The 23,798-nt window shown below is 45.9% G+C and overlaps 1 protein-coding gene across 1 annotated transcript; it reads left to right on the forward strand.

The window, feature by feature from the left end:
* Positions 1-9,616: 9,616 nt before the first annotated feature.
* On the forward strand, positions 9,617-23,409 carry LOC114038673 (actin-3-like). The gene is made up of 9 exons (XM_027856042.1): positions 9,617-9,653; positions 9,995-10,134; positions 14,447-14,575; positions 14,953-15,063; positions 16,030-16,114; positions 16,716-16,877; positions 18,100-18,285; positions 20,873-21,054; positions 23,266-23,409. Exons 1-9 carry the CDS (start codon positions 9,617-9,619, stop codon positions 23,407-23,409), a joined length of 1,176 nt encoding a protein of 391 aa, XP_027711843.1.
* The last annotated feature ends 389 nt before the right edge of the window (positions 23,410-23,798 follow it).

Raw genomic sequence — 23,798 nt, forward strand, 5'->3', positions numbered from 1 at the left:
TACTTGGACTGGACAATTGCTAGGGTCTCTCCTTTTTCCCAGTTTATGAGCAAATGTTCCCAGGGAGAGGCACATATGGGTTATAGGCTGCAGACACAGTCCTGCATACACGTGGTGCTGGTAGACCTGAGGTAAAGGGGGTCTCTGGGTTTCCCAGGGGCCCTTTACTCAGTGCTGTTCAGTCTAGTTCACCAAGCAGGAAGGGAGACAGAACCTAACTAATCATAAGAATTAGACAATCAGGTACTCCCTCAGCCCTGTTCTCTCTCATTGAACAAGATACAGGGGAAGAAAGCCATCCATCTTGAGCTCTGAAGCTCAGTTGGAAGAAACCTCAGTGGTCTTTAGTTTGACCTGTACTGGAATAAGAAACCCCCTCTGCATCCTCCTCAACAAGGGGCTGTCGAACCTCTGACAAATAATGTCACTACTTCCTAGGACAGTTCATTCTTCTTTTTGGATAGTTCCAATTGTTAGGAAATTGTCCTTACCTCAAACCAAAATCCACGTCTTTGTGACATATCTACCCTCTGGGGCCAAGCAGAACACGGCTGGTCCCTCTTGCCATTGCCCTTCAAATACTTGAATGCAGCCATTGTGTCCCTCCTGGGTCTTCTCCAGGCTAACTACCCACATTTCCTTAGGCATAACCCAAGCCATCCAGCCCATCTCCATTTGTCCAGCCCACTGCCATCCTGGGTTATCAATGTCCTTCCTAAAACATGGTACCTCGAACCAACCACAGTTCTCTAGGCATGTTCTCACCAGGACAGGATACAGCAGGACTCCCTCCTCCTGAGGCCAGGACATGCTCAGGTGGTCTTAGGGCACTTCAGCTGTTACACTGAAGAATCTAACTTCTGGCCTTTTTTGTTTGTTTTCTGTGTGTTTAGAACTTGAAACAAGACCTTTCACTTACTCAAAACAACCCTGTGGATGCCCCCAGTTACCCAAGACTTCCAAAGACATGGAGGAGAAATTTACCCCATTAAACCAAACAGTGCACACAGAGCTGCATGGTTCATCTCCTTGTACTCCATTGCGGAAAAGCAGCTTTGACACTCGGACAAAGGAGCAGAGATGAGGGGAAGGGCAGCAGTGCCTTTGTCTGAGGCAGAAAATTAAAACCCTTCTGAGTTAGAGGAATGGAAAAGTGTGCAGTGAGTGAAGACAGCAAAGCCGGCTTACACACAGAGAGGAGGGCATTAAAATATGCCTCCCCCAGACAGCTGCCCCTGGCCCTTCTGGCACACTTGAAGCTCCCCAATCCCTTTCCAGATGGGGTTCAGTAAGGCACTAGAATCCATTGTTGTATAATCACATTGTGGGAAGGGCAGGGAGGGGACAAACGCATGATGGTCTTTTGTAAAAACCTTTTGTCAGACGACAGGAGATGGGATGAAGCGGGATAGGTCATTTTGATTAGGGAAGAAAAACAGGTAAGGTTTGCCTGGTACCCACTATTGCCCCTGGTGGGGGAATGTGGTCAGGCAGAGGAAGCAAGACCAAATTCTGTCTCTGCATCCCTAGCATCGGGCACACTCTCAAAGCCTCTGGTGAATGTGTCCTCTTCAGCTCTGGAGCTCCTTCCAACACCCTGGACCAGACATACCCTCCCATGCCCGCCCATCTTCTGTAGCCCATGTGCAGGTCCTCTCAGAAGTTGGCTGCCCAGTGTGCTGGAGCCTTCCTGGCTTTCTTCTGACATCTGCAGGGTGCCCTTCCATTCTCCGGTTCATCCCTCAAATGTGCCACCTGACCCACGCCCACCTTTCTTTGGTTCCTGCAGCTCTTGGATAACATCCTGGTCTTCTTCTTCAGAGTTCCTCCTCGGGTATTACAGCCTGCTCTCACTGCGCTGCCTTTCTCCGTCACCCTCAGGGATACGCTCGCCCTGAGCCCTGCGTAGGCAGTGGTGTTCATTAACTCACTACCAAATAGTAACACCTGTAAAACCTGTCATCGTTGGCAAGGTGAGCCTTGGCTTTCTTGGGAAGCTTGGGGTCAGCAAAAGAGCTTTGCCATTTCCCGAAGGTGATGCAGCTCACTCTCTGTTCTTGTGGACCCTGTGGCCATCTGCACTGTTGTTCCCAGTTACACAGACTGGTGGACAAATTCTATAGGGAGCTCCCATAGAACTGCATGTTGAAATCCAGGTAACAGACATTCTTCATCAGAGGCAGAGCCTGGATCAGCCTAGAACCTCCCCTGGTGGGGAAAAGGAGACTAATGTGGCCTTGACAAGTGTCCTCTGCTTTGGCCAAGTCCCCTAACCCCACTCCCCTCAGCCTCTTCTCTCTCCTCTGGACTTTCTATCTCTAGATACCACAATGACTGATGCCTCTCTGAGAGTGAGGCCAATTAAATACATGTTTATGAGACTGCACCCCTGCTTATAAAACTTCTGAATTTCTTCCGTATCCCGAACAACCCTGTTATGTGGAGCTGACCCAGGGATACCTGCAGCAAGCTTGGCAAGAAGTGATAGAATCTGCCCCAACCCTTTCCTGTGGTTGTCGATCCTTAGCTGCCCTCTGACCATCTGACCCAAGTCCTGGGCTTTCTGTGACAAAATCTAGGCTGCGTTCTGCTCCTCCAGAGAACCTCTTTTCTTGGGCATATTTCACTCATTCCTTTAACAAGCATTTCTTAAGGTCTACAATGTGTCAGACACTGGAAAAACAAAGTCAAATCCTTCCCTCAAACAGTTTACATTCTAATGGGGTAATTAATGTATACACATATACGCGAATACAAAATGTCAGGCAGCTGGGCAGAGCGGTGGACAGAGTGCTGGACTCGGGCTCAGGAAGATCTGAGATCCCAGCCCACGCCAGACATTCATCAGCTGTGTGACTCTGGGCACATCACTCACCCTTTCTTGGTCTCAGGTTCTTCATCTTCAAAGGTGATGATAGCATCTCCCTCACGGGTTGTCTCGAGGAGCAAATGAGGTAAGACTTATAAAGTACCGTGTAAGCCTCAAAGCATGATATCCATGCCAACTATTGTTTAAAAATATGCAAAGCAAATACACAGATACTTCAGGGAGGAAAAGAGAGTTAGTGCCTGGGGGCATCGGGAAGGTCTCATGCCGGGGTTGGGGGGGGTGGTACTTGAGCTGAGTGTTGAGAACAGAGCATCATGACAAGTGGAGGTGAGGAAAAACTGCTTTCTGGGCTGACCAATGGGACCATCTACGCAAAGGCAGAGATCACAGGCGAAACTTTGTATCCAAGGAGTAAGTGCCTCAGTTTGGTTGGAGCAGAAAAGGTGGTAAGGGGAGGAATATGCGATGAGCCTGGTGATATAAGTTGGAGCTAGGCTGTGAAGGGTTTGAGATGCTGCAGGGGGAGAGGGGGATTCCTATTTTCTCCCAAGGCAATAAGGAAGCACTGGGGCTTCCTGAGCAGGGCCCTGAGGTGGTCAGATATGCAGGGAAGGTGTATCCCAGAAGAAAGGCTTGAGGCAGTGAGATCAATTAGGTCTGCTGCAATTGTCCAAGGGAGAGGTGATAGGGCTTGCATGAGGCTGGTGTGAGTGTAACAGGTTACCAGGTAGCCCAGGGGGAGAGAGTTGGTCCTGGAGTCGAGAAGACCTTCATTCACATCCAGCTTTAGACATTGACAAATAAGTCACTCAACTTACGGCAGCTTCGGGTTCCTCATCTGTGACAGCACTAATAGTGCCTCCTCCCATAGTAGTTATTAGAATGAAATGAGATAGCTGTGAAGTCCTTTGCAAACCTGTATATTGCTATATAAGTGCTATTGTCATAGTCATCATCGCCATCCTCCTCTTCCTCCTCTTCCTCATTGCCTAAGGGCTGAATGTGAGAGCTATTGGGAAGATAGAATCAAGGAGACTTGGCGAGTGATTGAATATATGAGAGGAGGGAGAAGGAGTTGTCCAAGATGACCCTGGGGTGGCCAACCTAGGCGACTGCAAGGATGGCCATCCCCTTAGCAGAACTAGAGGGGTTTGGAGAGGAGCTAGGGTGGTGTGAGGGGTAGGAGGAGACAATCAACTTGGTTTTGTCTATGTTGAGTTTGGGCTGGATGAGGAACGACTCCATCCTCTCCATCAGTTCCCCATCCCCCTCATTTCATAATCTGCCTCCTTTCAGTTCACACGTTTCTGGGATAATAACCTTTGTTGTCCCTTCTTACACGCACATCTTGTTAGTATTATGCTGCTGATTACTTAGAGCCACTGTTCCTCTTTCCACGATCCTTAGCGTAGCCTGCAATTCTGAGTCCTCTGGAGAGCTTCGTGCTCCAGGGTTCTCTCCAATATAGATAAAGAAGACAGGTTGAGTCCCTAGCCTAAGCCACCATTTCATGAGAGACTCGCTGCTCACTTCACTCCGGATTCAGCTCCCTCTCCAAACTTCGTCCCCACCAGTCTGGCTCCACTTAGCTACCCTTCCTCCATTTCCCTCCTTTCTAGTACTCCTTTGTGTGCTATCTTCACTCATTAAAATGTAAACAACTTGAGGGGAGAAATTGCCTAATTTGCTTATGTTTGCATCTCTATCCCTTAGCACAATGCTGCTACATAGTAAACACTTAATCAAGGCCATATCTATCTATCTGTCTATCTATCTATCTGTCTGTCTGTCTATCTATCTATCTATCTAAGGTCGGGTATGTGTTCATGTGGAGAATGAGCGCTTTGAATCAGCTTGCATTGTCTCTTGGATTAAGAAAAGCAGCAGCGACGCATTAGTTCACCACAATGCTCATCCAGTACTTTAAAACAGGTATGATAATAACCAGAGAAATACACATTACAGCAACCCTTAAGGATCCACTCAGCTAGCAAAAATGCTGAAAATTGAGTACACTTATTGTTAGGACTAGGCCAACAGAAATACTAATTCACTCGCAGCTGGGAATTGATTCAGCCGTTCTGGAAACCATTATCCAAAAGAGTTATCCAACTGTTCCTTCCGATTGACCCCAAGATCCCACTGTTGTGACTGTAGCCGAAGGAGGCCACTAGCAGCCAGAGGAAATCCATAAGTACAAAAAAAAATCATTCCAGTTTTGTACAAAACAGCTTTATTGATAAACACTAACATAGAGAGGCACAATAAAAACTCTGTATGTAACCATGCACCATGATCCTTTCCATAAATTTTTCGAGGTGACAACCATTTCCTATGCCTTTCAGCTAGACTTCTGACTTTCTTGTAGCACATGTTGATTTTAATACTAAAATTACGAACTCTAAAATGTTAAGGGGAGAAGAAACAAATGAAAGCTAAAGTAATAAAGTTGACTCTTCCACAAGAAGAGCTCATAGAAATCGGAGTTCTGTTCCTGCCTGGCAGATGCTCCTTCCAGGACAAAAATGTGAAGATAATAATCAAAAGGCAAGAGACAACAAATAATGAAATCAATGGAAATGCTGGCTTCAGGGAGTGATAGCCGGCATTCTTGGCCAGGAAAATGAGGACTGCAAATTACATAGGATGCTCTGAAGAAGAGATCATAGCTGTCCTCTGGAGGGGCAAAGCATCACCATTATGCCATGAAAAGCAAATAGATTCAATTGACTTCAATATGCATTTTTTGTTGGATTGTCTCAAAGCAATAATGAAAAATTAAAGAAAAAGTGTTTTAGAAGAAATTACACAAATGAAGTTCCACTAGGAACAATCCCTCCTAAAAGAGAACAAACTAATTGAACTCAAATATCATGCTAGTTTACTTCAAGAGTGAAGTTCCGAAAATAAATGTTGAAATTCTTCCATATTTTGAGAGATATCATCCGTTTGGTTACCACCTCTGTCGCTGCACAACACAAACCTTCGTGCCTTCTCCCTCTGAGATGTTCCATGTCTCTCCACGGCTCTCTAGAGAAGCTATCTCAGATGCTGAAACAGGCTGCCTGATTTATTCTGTGGATGCCCTTGCAGGAACACTAACTGAGGCTGTCTCTCTGTGATGCTTCACTCTTGCTTGGTGACCAACCCACCCCTCCTTAGATGACTATATCCTGGATTTTCTTATAAAATTAAAGTAAAAATATTAGAGGCCCTTGGATTTAAAAATGAACACAAGAAACTAAATGCTGCAAGTGCAAAGGGCTTTTAGAAGAGAAGTCCATCTTCAGAGATCAATAAATAAGTACGCGTTAGTGTGCTACAAATTATATGCCACAAATTATAGTAGGCACTGGGAATACAAAGACAGGAAGGAAACAGACCCTGCCCTCGAGGATCTTGCATTCCACCATGTTATCTGGAACCCTGGACTCTGGAGTCCTCAGACATACTGAATGTTAGGCACAGAGAAGTAGGGAATCTCTGGATTATGATCTGAATGATTCTGAAAATTCCTCTGCACTAAATAAAGTCGCCTCCTGCCAGCATCCCTGAAGTCTTTATAATGCCCCTTTGACATGTTTATATTTAAGTTTCTATTGTTTAATGACCTTCTTTTTCCTTTGCTGCTGGCCCCATTTCCTCGTCTGCCCCCATTTTCACCAATACCAGACCTTCATGGCTATGGACTTAACAAAGAAATGAGGCTAATCTTGAATTTGACTAGAGACCTGGTGCAGGTGTGTTTGATATGCTAACAGTTACAGGGAATAGCCTAATTCTGGGGGCTCTGACACCAACCTTCCTCTCATCTTAAAAATGATTTAGGTCTCCAAGTACTCTTGTGTACTGATCCACTTTGTTAAAATAACTTTTGTGAATGCACGGATGCTATCACATTGTACCTTTGTCCTTTTGCACTTTAAAATAGAGATAACGCATAAGGTTCCCATTGTAGCTTCCTCAGAACAGGCAGTAAATAGGCTCAGTGGTGCTTGGCCAAAATTTTATTAATGATTTTAGTCAAAGGCAGTGAGTCATTTTTATAGCTGAGCCCCTTCAATTCAATCCAATTCAATAGGCATTTATTAAACGCTTATGGTGTGCCAGGTTTTGTGCTAGGCATTACTGAAGAAGAGGAAAAAAAATGACCCCTGACCTCAAGGAATTTAGATTCTACTGGAAAAAAAAAGGGGGAATACATTGGGTACTTCCCAATGGTTTTTAACGAAATAGATCCAGTGTAGAATTTTCTGTAGACACCAGAGCTGACTACAGGCTGAATCACGAGAGTCAGGAGATCATTACAATCAACAGTTGATTTAACTGTGAATTGTCAGCACGGGGAAAAAACGATCAACAAAAAAGCAACCAAAGAACATGAATGCACAATTAAGGTGCAGTGGTCCATGTTTCCTTACCTGCTCTGACAGTCACAAGGTAGTCATTTGCTCATTCACCAACCACTACTAACCACCTCCTAGGTGCCAAGTACTGTGCTAAATACTGGAGATAACAAAGGCAGAAAGACAGTCCCTGCCTTCAGTGAGCTTCCAGTTTGGGGGTGTTAAAAATTAAGTATAGATAAGATGTATACAAGATAAATTGGAGATAATCTTAGGGGAAGGCATTAGGGGTGTTGGTAAAGGCTTCTCATAGCAGGTGGGGTTTTAGCTGGGACTTGAAGGAAGCCAGGAGGCAGAGGTGAGGAGGGAGAGAATTCGGGTTTCTTCTATAATAACCCATGTATTTTCTCACCTTGTTGGTGGGGCTGAAGGAAGCCAGGCACTAATCTGCTGCTACTGATCAAGATGATTATTTTGGAAATCACTTTAGGAATTAGACAAGAAAAATTCTAGAACTATTCACATCCTCTGGCTGTGGGATCCCACTACTAAGTCTCTATGCCCTGAAGGAGGTTATTTACAAAATTAAAAAAGTCCCTCCTGGAAAAAAATTATTCACAGGAGCATTATTTGTAATAGCAAAAATCTGGAAATTATGCGTTGGAAAATGGCTGAGTATGCCGTGGTATGTAAATGGAATGGAATCTTATTGTCTGTTGGAGGAAACCAGCGTGAAGCATTTGGAGAGATGTGGGGAGATAGGATAACGAAAGTCGAGCCGAGGAAGTCACATTCGCGGAAGCTTTAAGAAGGCAGATGAAGACAAGGAGGCAGGTAAGCAAGACGCAGGGGAACAGCAGTGGCGGTGGGGTTGGTCTTAGCTCGTAACAATGAGAATTCTCGGCCTTCCTTCTTCGTGCTGGCCTCTAGAGTAGCAGTTTTCAGGGAGTACGCTCCGTTCGTGTTTGGTTTTTGTTTATGTTTGTCAGCTTTGCTCAAACACAATATGTCCATGGTCAGCTAATAAACATCACATTAATTTTTTTTTCTGAGCAACATAAGCAATATTTTCTGCCTATGTGAGGTGACAGCTGCCTCCATATATTCATTTATTCCTTTCATTGGCCAAATATTAACTAAATGCCCACTGTGTGCCACATGCTGTGGACCCCTAGGGATTGGGGTTAATACACTGAGTGCTGGATTGGAACACAGGAGACCTGGGCGAGACTCTAACCTATGCCCTGCCACCTATGAACTGTGTGACTGCCCTTGCCCACAGTCCCTCTACCTCTCTAAGCCTCAGTTTCTTCACCTGTAAAATGAAGGAATTGGATGGGATCACCTCCAAGGTTCCTTCCCTCTCTGTGATTACAATTATTCATCTTGTGGAGCCCTCACTAACAAGCATGGGTGAAAGATAGCAGTCCAGAAGCTCGCTACAATACACATCTTTACACGAGGAAGGCATCAGAGCTGGGTCATTTTTTCTCTTTTCGTCTTTGTTAACAAGGGAGAGTTTCATTGGGGCTAGGGGTGAAGTTACATTGGAAATCACTATGACGGTAAATCAAAAATAAACAAAATGCATTCATTGAAAAAAATGAAGTATTGCAGAGGTGGATAACCAAGGTAGGGCCCTCCAGCATGGGGAGGTGCACTGTGGCCCAAGGGATTATTAGGTTTCTTCACCCTGACTGGTTCTCCACATAATGCTTCCTCTCACTGTATGATAGTGTTTCACCTATAAAGCAAAAGTTCGCTTACCTGGCAATGGGAATGGCATCGGCAGGTGAAGAGTGAAATAATAACTCGATTCTAGAAGGAGTCTTAGGGCAGAGAGATAAAGCTGTTGATTTTATTGGCTGCGGCTTGGGTTGAGGGCAGCTATTCCCCAAAACTTAGGTCTAGTGAAGACGTGCTAGGCTACTCAAGAGTCTAAGGAGATAAGCATGTCTGTCATCATATATGTTTAATCTCCACGTATAGCCAGATCACTGGATCTTAAATTGGGAAGGTCCTTAAAACAATGAACATGGAATGTAAGTGAGAAAGACCTTTAGAGATCACCAAGTCCAACAATCCCCTCATTTTACAGGGTCAGAAACTAAGGCATGGAGAGGGAAAGGAATTTACCCAACCCCATGGGCAGCAAAGCCAATGTGAACCCAGGTTCTCTGACTTCCAATCTAGGAGCCTTTCTGCCACCTGGCACTGGCCAGAAAAGTGTCTAGAGGTGAATAGAAGCCAGACAATTTGGGGCCCCAGCCATTTAGCTCAGGTAGAAGCTGTCACAGCCTCAGGAGGTTAGACAGAAGTGAGGCCCAGAACCCCCAGGGTCAGAGATGTAGGTACTGGAAAGGTCACAATGCAGACAAGGCCCTGCCAAATCAGGGCCCAAGGATACCTGGCTCAGTAAGCAAAGAAAGTCACTGTGGAAATGGTTATAAATGCATGGGGCCGTCAAAGCCAATCATGTGAGAGAACGAGGAAGTGGGAGGGGGAAGGGAACCAGCAGCAAAGATGCCCAAGGAAAGCCCGTGGTTCTAACAACACCTCCCTGGGGCCCTGAGGGGATGGAATGGGACAGCAGGGTGCTGGGTGGCCGGCCCTGATTGGAAAAGGGCTCCATTTCTCTGCTTAGCAGCTGCCTTCCTCAACGTGGTTATAGGTAGGAGGATGGGTGACTCCCCAGGGACCCAAGAAATGACCTCCTCCAGGTCTCTGAGATTCTCAGTCTTTGCCTCTTTGCTGAGGACCTAGAGGCCCTAAGACCGGACCCAGGACAAAGCAGGACTACGCTGTCTCTTTTCAATAGCCACAAAAATGTTGGGAGAGGTTGAAGACCCTGCGGCTGTTGTATTTGATGGTGGCTCCAGATACTTCAAAGTGGGGTATGGTGGAGAACAGGCCCCCCGATTTGTTTTCCCATGTGTGGTTGGGCGCTACAAAAGACAGGTTAGTATCCTCTGAGATGAGTAGCCTTCACCTCTGTGGAGTTGTTTGGGGAACTCCAAGCTGGGAGGGGGAGCCCCTGTGTCTCAGGCTCTCACAGCTGCCCTGGGACTCAGAGGCTTTCATGAAAGAAACAGAATGACTGACCGGTGATGTGAAAAAGCCAGAGGCCTTCATTATAGGCACCTTTAAATTCACACAAAGGATATTTTGAGGCTGTACTAAGATGGGAGGGGCATGAAGGAGAGTGGGGTTCAGGGCAGGGAATGACGCTGGGAGAATTGTAGAAGAAATCATTAAAAAGATGATTCCTGAACAATTAGAAAGGGAAGCAGTGATCACAAGAGCCAGCTGGGCTTCATATAGCGCAGGTCATGCCAGACTAACCTCGTTCTCTTTTTTGACTGGACTACTAAACTATGGTAGATGAGGCAGAATTATACTTTACCTAAATTAGCAAAGCTTTTAACAGGTAGCTCATACAATTCTTCCGGAGAAGATGAAGAGGTGTAGGCGAGATTACAATAATCCAGTCAGATGAATTCAGGACTAGCAAGGGTTAATGTTTCGATGTCAAGGTGGAAGGAGGTCTCCAGTGGGGACCATGGGCATCTATGCCTGTCCTATTGCTCATCGACATTGTTATCAAGGACTTGGAAAAGACATTGATGACATGTTTATCATTCACAGATGACAAAGCTGTGAAGGAGGAGAGTTAACACAGTGGATGACTGGTCCAAAAGAATTTTGACAGACTGGGCCACTGGGTTGGATTAAGTAAGATAAAGTCCAATAGGAATAAATGTAAAGTTTTGTACCTGGATTCAAAAAATCAACCTCACAATACAAGATGTTAGTTCACAAGAGTTAGAAAAAGATCTGTGGGTTTTAATGGACTGCAACCTCCTTAGGCATTAGCAGTGTAATTAATGTAATGTGTTGCTTTTAAGGGAGGGTAGAGTCTCACTCAGCAGGGTCTGATTGGCTTCCCATCTCTGATGTCATAAGTAATCAGAAGTCAGGGATTGGCTAGGAGGTGCCGGGGGTACAACGGTCCAGCACAGAACATTCTGGTATGGAAGATTCCAGGCAGCAGGGCAGGGAGCTGAACAGGAGCTTTGTCATTCTCAAAGAGGCCCATAAAACTGAAGGCTTGTTTGAACGGCCCCACTTGAGTTCTAGCCCTGGATCTGCCCCCAAGAACTGTATGACCTTGGCCAAATCCCTTCCACTCTCAGAGCCTCCTTCAGCCTCCCCTCCTTTGGAAAGATCCTGTCCTGTATCTCCCCCTCCCTGTTTTGGCTTAAATGAGCCCGGTACCTCCGTGTGCCTTCCCTCTGGCTCTGCCCTCTTCCCGCATTTTAGTTGACTTCTCAAAGGTACTTAAACTCTATAGCTCCTTTTACTCCTGAACCAAAGGCCTCCATCTATCCCGTGAGGCTCTCTAGGTAGAGACCAAGCACAGCTAATAGTATTAGGGGAGATTTTCTCCAGGATTCCCTCCTTTATCCCTCTTGGGTATAATTCCCCTGTGCATCCTTCACAATGACTAGCTGGATCACCTTGGGCCAATCCCTCCACCCTTCTGGGCTTTACTGTCTTTTTCCTGTGAAATCAGGGTCACAACCACACACACACACACACACACACACACACGCACACACACGCCTTAAATCACGGCATCAATGTGACTCCCAGTTATCTATGAGACTCTGGATTTCTGGGCAATCTAAAACAGCAGTAGTCCATTCAAAGGCCAATTGTGTCTGTTTTGCTTTGAGAGACAAGATAGGAGTCATTAATAACCTTCCAAATTATGTTTGACTCTGGCTGATTTTGATGTGAATTTATTTTCTCAGAAACCCAGCTTGCTCAGGGTAGAAAGAGTACTTGGTTTAGAATCACAGAATCTGGGCTTAAATTAGAGCTTTGCTACAAGGGGAAAGGAAAAAGCTTTAAATAACACCTACTAAGTGCCAGGCACTGTGCGCTGAGTAACCACTTTACAAATATTATTTTATTTGATCCTCATGACAACACTGAGAGGTAAATGTTTTTATTTTTCCCATTTCACAGTTGAAGCAACTAAGGTAAACAGAGGCTAAGCGACCTGCCCCAGGGTCGCATAGCTAGTAAGTGTCTGAGGCTAAATTTGACCTCGTGGCTTCCTGACTTGAGGCCCATTGCTTTACATACTGTGGCAGGTAGGCAGGCACCCAGAAAACGCAGGCCATGGGCAGGCACCAGAGTCCCAGCTCTTAGAGGACAAGGCCCTTTAAAAGGTTTTTTACTTGAAAAATACAATGAAAGGGCATCTAAATTCCCTTTGTGGGAGTCCCGTCACTGAAGCTAAGCTTCCCTGTCGCCCCCCCCATAGACGCACCTGGGCCTAATGATCCACAGGAATCCATTGTCCACCCCCCTAGCAGCCCTGGCAGGAGCTGAGGCAAAGAGGAGTTGAGCCACATTCACAACCCCACATAGCCCATGGATGTCACACGTTGGCCTTGAACTGTGGTCTTCCTGATCCCAAAGCTAATCATCTGCTGTCTCATGCTGGTTCTAAGGAGTATAAATTTGGGGAGTTGCTGACGCGCAAACACACATATTTGTACATATATACATGTATATATACTGACATATGCATGCACATGCGCATGCACACACACATACACATATAGTTGAGGGAACCACGGATGTTGAGCTTGGAGTAGAGAAAAACAAAGGAGGCCAGATAACCATTTCTGAGCCATGGGACTTGTTTTGTTTGATCCAGAAGGCACCACAGTGAAACTTGAATGGAGCTTGTTAAGAGGCAAATGGAGACAGACTTTCCTGACAATGATGGCTGCCCAAATATGGCCACTACCTTGGGAGGTAGTGAGCTCCCTGTCCCTAGAAGTCTTCAAGCAGAGGCTGAAGGACCTCTTATTAGGGAAGTATGTTACTGAGGGGATGCTTGGTCAGCTGTAGTTTCGAATAGGTGGCCCTGAGTTCTCTCTACTTTGAAATTCTGTGATTCTGAAGACAATAATAAAAAATTAATCATGATTAATTAATCATGGGTTGCATTGTATTGGGCTTTATTGTTACCAAGCCTTCTCATCATTCCATGTGATTTTCCTTCGTGTCAGCTCAGACACGGATCCCCATTATCTTCATTTTACAGAGAAGGGCGTGTTGGCTCATGCTCATACCATGCGTCAGTGTCGGAGCTGAGAGGAGAACCCAGGCGTCTCAGGCAATACTTGCTCTGCCTAGGCCCTGGGCCACCAGGGACTGATCAGGCTTTAATGATTTGAAGTGCAGTGTAGGCCTTCATCATGGAAGTCAGAGGAGGGATGGGTTACCCGTAGCTTTCAGGAATCATGTAGTAACCAGTACCAAGAAGAGAGGAGTTCTTTGGATTTGATGAACTGTTCATTCTCATGGGATGGTCCATGTTATTGAGGTAGTTGTGTGCCTATGGACCGGAATGCACCTGGAGGTGTCATTGATGAGCATTTTTGCACCTCCAGTGGGTGTTTGCTTGAATTTACTAAAGGACTCTTTAAAAATCTGGATCGACTCTTTTCAGATCACGAACTTGCACTGGGCTACGCCTAGGCAGGAGACAACAAGTCTCTAGACTCCAAATCCAGGATGCTTTTCACCTGACCATTTCTCTTTTTTCTTAAGCACAGATCCTATTCAGGCATGCTTAGTCAAGTCCAGGGACTCAGAGATCCAACTTAAATCCTACCATGAGTCTTGAGTGTAAGTGCTTAGCATTCACGTATTCTGCCCTGCTGGCAGTCACTTGTATTTAATCTGAAGTTATCATGTCTCTGTACCTGGCCACTGGGTCACTGGAAAGCATATGAAACCACCTGGATGGGGCCTTGGTTGTCTTGAGGCCCCTACCACACCACCTCGTGTAAGGATAGGGTAAAACAAAGCCTGTGGAGCAGCTCAGAGACAAAGGACTTTGATCAGGGTGGTACTCGGGAACAGGAGGAGAATTCTGCAGAAAATTCTGCAGAAAAAGGGAATGTAAGTAGTCTTCCTGAAGGAATAAGACTGGCTCAGTAATGTAAACGAACCTCATTTTCTTTGTCTACAAAATGTCTGCTGTATGGAAAAGGCAATGCCCCTACTCAACCACCTCCCAGAGGAGTTATTGAAAACACTTAATTCATGGGCATTTCAACAAATGGTAACCGGAAGGAATATCAAGGCAGAAGTGCCCCCAGGTCCCACATAAAATGACACACTGCCTCCCATTGTGGCATACCAATTGTCCAGCCAGTGACGAGTTGATACCTGCATTTTCCAGAGTGTGATGCGTGGAATGTACGCGAGGGATACTTTCATTGGAAATGAAGTCACCAAGAAGTGGGGAAAGCTCACAGTGAAATATCCCATTGAATGTGGAATTGTCACCAACTGGGAAGACATGGAGAAGGTCAGTGTGCAACCAGGGCATTGGGGAGGGCTTTGGTCAGGATGGCTGTTGCTGGTACCACTCAGCTAGACCAAACCACCTTAATAGCTATGTCCACGTCTGGGGAAGCAGTGCCTTAATAGAAGAGATTTATTAGGACCCCTGAGCAATTAACCCACATTCAGAGAAGTGTGCCACAGGACTAGATAACTCAGGAATCCTGTCCGCGTAGAGGGTCCAACTAGACTTAACTTAAAAAAAACAATTAGAGTCGGGGTGTGGTGGGGGAGAGGTAGGTTACAGACGTAGAATGTTGCGTGAATCCCAAATGAGGTTGTGGGAGATGGAGGCTGCTGTGGACAGGAGCTGAGTTACACCACTTTGCTTCTTGCCCTAAGATCTGGCATCACGCTTACTACAATATGCTCCACATAGACCCAGAAGAACATCCCCTCCTGATGACAGAGAGCATCACCAACCCAAAGGCCAACAAAGAGAAATTAATACAGGTAAGCCAGGCGGTGGATGAGAGAAGGAATGAGAAGAATGTCAGTCTCTGAAGTCCCTCCCAGGCCTGACATTCTATGATCTGAGACCCCTCCCAGCTCCGACTCTACACTTCACATTCTAAGGGCCTTCCAAGTTCTAATGTTCTCTTATCCCCTCCAGCTCTGATATTCTGCAGTCTAAGATTCCTTCTTAGATCTAGGTTCCTGTTACCGATATGGATGTGTCTCTATGGGGCAGGGAGCCAAACCTCTCCATGGCTTAAATATACTATAATCCTGACTTACTTTCTTATGAATTCAGAACCTCCATGGAAGTGTGTATGTGTTGGTGAAGTGAGCGTGAGGGAGGTGTCCAGGGCCTCCTGTTGCTTCTTCCCCCTTTAAAGGTGCATGGTACATGCTGCCCCACCACCCTGAGATGACCTTCCCTTGTTAGAGGTTGTAATATCTCCCAATCCTATCCTAAAATGCCAATTCCCAACATGGCCCTAGACACCAATATGGGAGGTTTGCAAGCAAAGGCTGGATTGCTGCTTGGTGGGTTGGTAGCAGAAGAGATTGCTGTTGTTCCAGGCACTGTCCTAGGGGCCAGAAATGAAAAGATAAAAAAAAAATTGCGCAATTCCTGTCTTCAGGGAGCTTATATTCTATCTGCAAGATAACTTGTGTCTCAGAGAGGTAAATGCAGAGGAATTCAATGCAATTTCAAAAGGGACCCAGCACTGGTAACTGGGGGTGAGGATGGGGGTGGGAATAGGAAAGGCCTCAGGAAGGAGGCTGGGGATTCCCTGTAGCTGAGAGGTTCAGGTGAGAAGGAGGATCAATGGGCTGGGGTCTCTTCTAGCAGTGATACTTCTGGACTCTGTGAGTAGAAATTCACATTATCCCTTGGAATACTGCCTCCTCCTGGCCTGCCCCCTCTCCATCCAATAGAGGCCCCTTCTGACTGCTGATTCTCCTTTGTAGATCATGTTTGAAACCTTTAAAATTCCAGCCTTGTACGTAGCAATCCAGGACATTCTGTCCCTTTTCTCTTCAGGCCGGACCACTGGTGAGTGCTGACGTATCCATTCTGTTTTACCTTGAAACCTCAGTTATAAAGGAGGAAAGGGGTGGATTATATTATCTCTAAGTAACCCCCCCCCAACTCTTACAGTCAATACTTCAGGGTCTCCTCTATCTCTGACATTCACAGTCTGACACTTTCTAGGTTCTAAGGTCCTTCCCAGATCTGACACTCTTTTCTCTGTTTTCAGGTCCCTCCCAGTTGTAGCATTCTACACTCTAATGTCATGACAGCTCTGATCTTTTGTATTCTAAGGTCTCTCCCTGTTCTTAAGATTTCACGTTATAAGGTCCCTGCCAGCTGTTGACGTGCTGTATTCTAAGGCCCTTCCCAGACTGTGACATCCCATGCCCCTGTTCTAGGTCTTTGAAGCTCCCTGACCTCAAGGCTAGTGAAGGGAATATAAGGGCATATTCACCAACAGGTGGTGCCGTAGGCAGAGGTTCTCTGATACCCTGGTTTTCTCCCTTTCCCCATGTAGTTTTAGCTCAGCTGCAAATTATCTGACTTAGGCTGCTCTATAATTATAATTGAGAGGAGAGCAAGCTTCTTCCTTGGGACGCACCAGGGCCTTTTCCCGCTCCAGGACTCGTGGTGCATTCTGGGGATGAAGTGACCTACAGTGTCCCCATCGAAGATGGCTACATCTCATTTGACGCCATCACCAACATGGAGGTGTCCGGCCGGGACCTCTCTACGTACCTTACGAAGATTCTCGTGGACAAAGGCTACTCCCTGAAGACCCTGGGTGAGACAGCACAGCCCTGACCAGGCAACTCAGGGAAAGGAGCTAAGCCTCACTATACAGCTAAAGCTGCTCTACAGAGGGTCCACCAATGGGACAAGTGGCATGTCAGGGATTACCTTCAGAGGCACGCTGTGACTCAACGAGCATCCATTAAATGTGGACCTTAATTTAGGCCCTCATTCCTTCTCCCCTAAACCATTACAATGATCTCCTGATTGAGCCCCCTGTCCCCAGTCTCTCTCCTCTGCCCTGTCTTCCACACAGCTGCCAAGCTGATATGCCTAGAGAACAGGCCTGATCACGTCACTGCCCCTGCACAAGAGGCATTGGTCAGTGGCTAGCGGTCTATTGCCGCTAGGATGAAATACCAACTCTTCTGTTTGGTATTTAAAGGCCCCCCCCCCACAGTTTGGGTGTAGCCTACCTTTCTAGGAAGATTTCCAGGAAGATAGCTTTCCTCATCCCATCCCTCCAAGCTCCCTACTCTCACCTGCCTTTCCTAGGAGCTGTTTTCCATGGACAAGATTTCCTCTCTTGCCTCAGTGGCTTTGCAAGGACTGTGCTCCTGTGTCTGAAATGTTCTCTCTATGCCTTTTCATTCTCCCTTTCCAAGGCTCAACTTCTTCAAGCTACCTCCTTCAAGACATTTTTCCTGATCTCAGCCATTCATTCATTATTAATGCCCCCCATACAACAAAATGACTGGGTATTTATTTTATTTTATCTGTGTCATGGTAGGAGTGAACGTCACTCACACTGGATCACAGGTCCTTGGGGGAGCGTACTTTGTATTTACTTATCTGTGCATTGGTGTGCCCACTGTCCATTCTCCAAGCCCCATCCCAATTAAATGAAAGGTCCAAAGTCAGATGCTATTTTATTTGGGATTTGTATCCCCAGCACCTGGCACAGGACCTGGCATATGGTGGTACTTAATGGATACTTGAATAAATGAATGAGTGAATGGATGGATAGATGGATGAATATGTGGCAAGAACTGAAGATATAAAGATAATTAACAAAGAAAAGAGGGAAAAAAGGTCTTGCCTCAAAAAACTTATATGCTGCTTGGGTGGTCATTTCTAGTAAAAGTCTCTTCTAAAAAAGGGGGCATCCTCCCAGCCCACCCCTCTCCTACCCCTAGCCCCATGAGGTACTGGATCTTAAACAGACCTTGTTTTTTGTAGGCACATTTTCCTATGCAGTGTTCTCTCTCCCCCAGCTGAATGGGAAATGGTCAGAACCATGAAGGAGAAATTTTGCTACGTGGCTTTGGACTACATAGAGGAGATGCATACTCCAGAAGCCTCCATACAGAAGGAATATGAGCTCCCTGATGGCAGAATAATTACCATGGGCAGGGAGAGGTTCCGCTGTCCTGAGGCCTTGTTTGAACCATCCAGGTTAGGTGTGTCTGCCAGAGACAGAGCACATTTCTGCCCCATATATACACACTTCCTATGCTACCTGTTACACATGGACCAGCCATTTCTCTAGGATTTTCCAAAGCAGACAATAATTACATGGACAGGGATTATGAGGGCTAGCATTGAGTGAATGAACTGGGACAGTCCCAGCCAGAATGGTGAGGGGACAGGAGGAAATGAAGACTTCTTGCTTGAGAAGAGAAGACTTGGGGTGAGGGGAGGGGAGATACTGCTGATTCCTTCATTTATTAATTTCCCACTCTGTGCCAGGAGCTGTGTTAGACATCCACATTTCACAGACAAAAAGAAATCACTCCTACCCTCATGGAGCTTCCACTCAATGAGGGCAAGGGCTCTTTGCCTTATTCATGTCCTGGATCACTTAGGCAGTCTAATGAAGCCAAAAGATCACTTCTAAGAATGCTATTTTTAAATGCATAAAATACTAAGGATTTCAAAGCGTATGGAAATAAAGTGACCAAAACTTTGATTCCAGGAGAGCCAACATGTATGTCCTGAATAGATACAAGATAAATACAGTTGGATTTGAGAGGTGGATGGGGCAGAAAGGCCTCCTGTGACAGGGAGAAGGCCCTTGAGCTGTTTTGGAGGCCCCTAGGAATTCTAAGAGGTGGAGATGTAGAGAGAGGGCATTCATGATGGGAACATAAAGTGATTTCTGGGAGGGAGGGCACTGGGGAAGGAGCACAACAGACTAAACTTATGACAGGAAGTGGTCTTTGAGCTGAGCCTTGAAGAGAGCTGGTGTTTTGGGGAAGTAGAGGAAAAGTAGCCCAAGTATGAGTGGGCTGGGGGGGTCGGGGTTGAAGATGGTCTACAAAGTCCAGGAAGCAGGAGATAGAACAGTGCATGAGAAGACCTGCAGCAAGGCCAGTTTATTTGAAATTAGAGTGAAGGAGAATGTACAGTAAGCCTGGAAAGGTAACCAAAGGCCAGAGTTTTAAATGCCAAACAGAGGCATTTTTGTTTTATACTAGAAGCAATTGGGAGCCCCAGGGCTTCTTGAGCAGACTAGTGACACAGTCACACCTCGGCTTTGGAAATATCATTTTGGCAGCTGTGAGAAGGAGGATTGGAGTGTGGAGACACTGGAAAGAAAGGAGAGCAATTAGGAAGCCAGGGCAGTTGTGCAGGCAAGCTAGTGGGGCTAAGTAGCCACGTGAGTGGTGAGAAGGGTCGGGGGATGTGGTGGTGGTAGAATGGCTAAGACTTGACAATGATTAGATGTTGGAAATTAAGGAAAGGGAAAACTAAAGAACTCTGAGGTTTTGAACTAGGATAACTGTGAGGCTGGTGGGGCCCTTGACAGTAATCAGGAAGAGGGGAGAGTGGGATGAGATAATGAGTTCTGTTTGGAATGTATTGTGGGGCATCCAGTTTGAAATGCCTAGCAGGCAGCTCTAGTGCTGGTGGCCTGGAGCTCAAGAGAGAGAGGTCAGAGCTGGATATATAGATCTGTGAATCAGCTGCATGGAAGGGATAATGGAAGTCATGCAAGCTGATGTCAGACACAGAGAGAAACAGAAACAGGGAGGAGAGAGAGAGAGGGAGGAAGAGAGAGAGAGACAGAGAGAAAAGAGAGAGGAGAGAGAGAAAGAGAGAGAAAGGTAGGGAGACAGAGAGAGGGAGAGAGAGGGAGGGAGGGAAAGAGAGGGAGGGAGAGAGAGAGGGGAGGGGGGGGGAGAGAGAGAGGGGGGGGGAGGGAGGGAGAGAGACAGACAGAGAATTGAATCTTCATTTTATAAGATATGCATCCCAAGTTGTCTCACCACAGGCTTATCATCACAGACTCAGCCTGACTGGCAGATCAACACCACCTTCCTCACCTGGGGGTGGCACCAGGAATTGCTCCAGGATACATAACTTCTGGGCAGGGGATGGGCAGATACAGGGAAGACTTCCCTAACTGCATCCCTGCTGGTCTATGCACCAGGGAAGAGATCCAGAGATAAACTAAAATCCCACTTTCTACAAGAAGCCCTTCCTGATTCCTTCCTTAATGTTAGGGGCTTTCCTTCTGTGGATTATCTCTAATTTGTCATGTCTATGTCTTGTTTCTACATGTTTAATTGCATGTTGTCTCCTCCATCAGACTGAATTCCTTGAGAAAAGGGACTGTCTTTTGTTTTTCTTTGTAACCACAATAAATGTTTGTTGACTGACTAACAGACCCACATCAGAAACATTTCTCTTTGGGAAACACAAACAATACCATGAAGAACTTTCTGACGCTGGTGGGTTTACCCTCGTTGGACTTATTTTGGGAATAATCTAAAGTCCCTAAGGGCTCAGAAGCCAGCCCAGTCGGATAATTCTAAGCCCCTGGAAAAATTCTCCCTCCCCTTTGAATAGCTTGGCCAGACCTGAGAGCTCTCTCCAGCGGTTAGCCGTAGCAGGCAACGCAACAATTTCCAGATCTGCTCCTGGACCTAGCCATGGTGCTGACAGAGCTCAATCACTGCCTCCTCTGCTGTTTCCCTGATGCTGGTGCAGAGGGCTTTCCTAAGAGACAAATGCTAACCCATCCCCACTCCTTTTTCTTTGCAGGGGTCACATCTCCAGGTCTTCATAAAAACATACATGAGAGCCTTATGAAATGTGATTTTGAAATAAGGAAGACCTTTTACGTGAACACTATCCTTTGCGGAGGCAACATGTTATTCCCAGGCATGAATGAACGTGTGACAAAGGAAATCAAGGCCCAGGCGCCCCAGATGACTAAGATTAAGGTAATTTGCTCCTGAAGTAGGGTGAGTCTTTCCCAACTGGGTGATCCTGAGTCTGGCAATGCTTTCAGTGAGAGACTGGTAGTTCACATTATCCCCAATTTACAGCCCAGGAAACTAAGGCTTGGTTAAGTATCATTTAACCATGGTCCTATGATGAGAACCCTTCTCAGCAGACTGCCATCACCACAGAATAGTTCTTTGGATGAGCTCCCTGCAGGCTTTCGGAAAACATGACTGACTATTTAATTTCATCTTTCAGACATTTATTTTTTCTTCTCTTGGCCCCATCTGCTCCTTTTCTGCTTGTTGGCATTTATATGACAATAGTGGTTGGAACATGGTGTTAGATGCCTTCTCATCTGAGCTCTTCTCCTAACTTACTGCATGACCTCAGCAAGTCTCTTCTCCAGACCCACTTCCTCATTAGTAGAATTAGTGGAGACGTCTACCTTCTAAATCCTGAGGAACTTCTCTTTTTCCCCTTCTTTTAAAAATGTTTCATAGATACTTATTTCTGAGATTTTTTTTTTCACCGTAACAGCCACTTCCTAATAACCCTCCCCCACTAGGAAGGTTCCTCCCTTGTAACTAAGGGCATTGGTTAAGCAAAGCAAGCAAACATTCCTGGCAGCATACACAGCCTTCCTGTATTTCTTCTTCTCTATGTAGAAGAGGGAAAAATCTTTTCTTCTTCATGGCACAAGATTATTGTGAAATTTGATACAGAAATATTTTGGAAGTGAGAAAGTAAAGGCAGAAAGAAGCACAAAGAATTGGAGGCTGATGTAAGTGAGCACAACATGTCAGTGACAGGACAGGCAGCAAGAGCCAGGGGGCATGCCTCTAACTAAGGTGGACCCCTTTGCCAACAAGGCCATGGACTTGAGACAAGATTGGCTTACTTGCTGATGGCCCAGAAAGCTCGGGGGCAGAAATATGGCCCTTTCTCCCCTTGAAAATGTGCTGATGACAAGAGTTTAATCATCTCAGCTGTTGTTTCAGTTATAGTTATGGGAGAAAAATGCATCATTTTCCAGGCTGCTTTTCTCTCCCACTCGCCTATCCTGGACTCATCCTCCTGTTTCAACTAGATATGGAAGTAGCCTGTGACTGTCTAGAGAGGAATGGGAATGAACTAGGCTTATGGGGTACTGATGAGGTCTTGTTAGGGGCACCTCTAGATAGGAGTCCACTTGAGAAGACCCATGGATTTTGGTGGTCTCTGAAAACCAATGAGAACCAAGAGGGCCTCATGGTAGCTCAAAATGCTAATGTTTTCCCTAAGATACACTAATAGGAAAAGACTATCCAAGAATAAGGGTGTCTTCAAGGGCTCTGCCTGTCTCAGAACTTCAGTTGAAGTATCGAGTTTACATGTGTGAATCATTGTTTTTAAAGGACACAGACAAGGTGAAGAGTCTGAGTTCAAATCCCAACTCTTCCCCCTATTTTGAGTGTAGGAGAGCCCCTTCCCCTCTCTGGGACTCAATTTTCTCCTTTATCAAAATGGATAGGGGTCAGAATAGATGGTCCCTTAAGGCCTATTCTAATGAATGCATTAAAGGTATTTGTCATGTGCTTCCTAGGTGCCAAGACATGGTGATACAAACATAAGCTCCGGCTCCTGTGATCTATGCATGCATTTGTTTCCCAGGACTATAAAACCCCCTCCAGAGTCCTGCTGAACAGAGAACACCAACCCGGAGTCTTTAAGGAGACCATTTGCTCAGACAGGTCTTTAGTAGTCTGTAAAGTTCCTAAAAGCACCAGGGATACTCTTTATGCAAAGTCAGGAGGACTCATTGTATAGCCTTGAGCAAGTCACATATTTCTTCTGTGCCTCAGCGCCCTCATCTGATAAAAATGGGCATCTTATTTTGTAGAAATGCCTCTACCAGCTCATAAGCATAGAGAGCTTAAGTGACTTACGCAAAGTCCCACAGGTAAACTGAGGCCCAGGGAGGTTGTGACTTGCCCATAATATTGCAAGCAGTAAGTGCCAGAGGTGAGATTTGAATCCAGATCCTCTGAGTCCATAGCCAGCAGTCTTTCCCTGTGATCTACTGATAACAGCACTTGGAGATCACAGCGCTAGTAGGAGGAGGCTATGCAGCTGGTAAGGTCTTTTCTGACTCTTGAGTTGAGTCCTGTTCCCACTCCAGCTTTCGGCCCCAGGAGGCTCCCACTTCCTCCTTCTGGTTCCTCCTCCAGGTGATCGTGCCGACAGAATGCCGCTTCTGTTCCTGGTTGGGTGGCTCCATCCTGACCACTCTGAATTCTTTTCAACACATGTGGATCTATGCTTATGAATATGAGGACTATGGCCCTTCTATCATCCATCGTCGATGCTTCTGAGTTTGGTCCTACCCACCCCCAACTCTGAGTGTCTCATCCTCAGGTAGCCCCCAATAAAAAGCACACATCCTGTTGGCCTTCTTTCTGAAGGTTTGACCCTGAATCATCTTTGGGGCATCCAAAATTTGGAGATAATAATAACTATAGTGCCTATCCCTGGCAGGGTTGTTAAAAGGCTGAAATGAGATGATACACACACATACGTGCACACACAGGTATGTCTATATATGTAAAGTGCGTTGCAAACCTTAAAGTACTATGTAAGTTACAGTTAACAGAATTGTCACTGCCATTGGACTGAAGTTATTGTAAAAAGAAACACTACCCTCTGGAGTGAATCATGGGTATACATACATCTATACATATACACACATATATTCACATATATA

The sequence above is a fragment of the Vombatus ursinus genome, unplaced genomic scaffold (assembly GCF_900497805.2).
Source record: "Vombatus ursinus unplaced genomic scaffold, bare-nosed wombat genome assembly UNPS02011369.1, whole genome shotgun sequence".
NCBI classification, from domain to species: Eukaryota; Metazoa; Chordata; class Mammalia; order Diprotodontia; family Vombatidae; genus Vombatus; species Vombatus ursinus.

What these genes read in the sequence shown, in the direction of transcription:
- LOC114038673 (XM_027856042.1), top strand. Translation starts at nt 9,617, where the DNA reads ATGGTTATAAATGCATGGGGCCGTCAAAGCCAATCAT. An exon ending in ACTGGGAAGACATGGAGAAG is followed by an intron (nt 14,576 to 14,952) that starts GTCAGTGTGCAA and finishes TCTTGCCCTAAG; the next exon opens with ATCTGGCATCACGCTTACTA. An exon ending in CTACTCCCTGAAGACCCTGG is followed by an intron (nt 16,878 to 18,099) that starts GTGAGACAGCAC and finishes TCTCTCCCCCAG; the next exon opens with CTGAATGGGAAATGGTCAGA.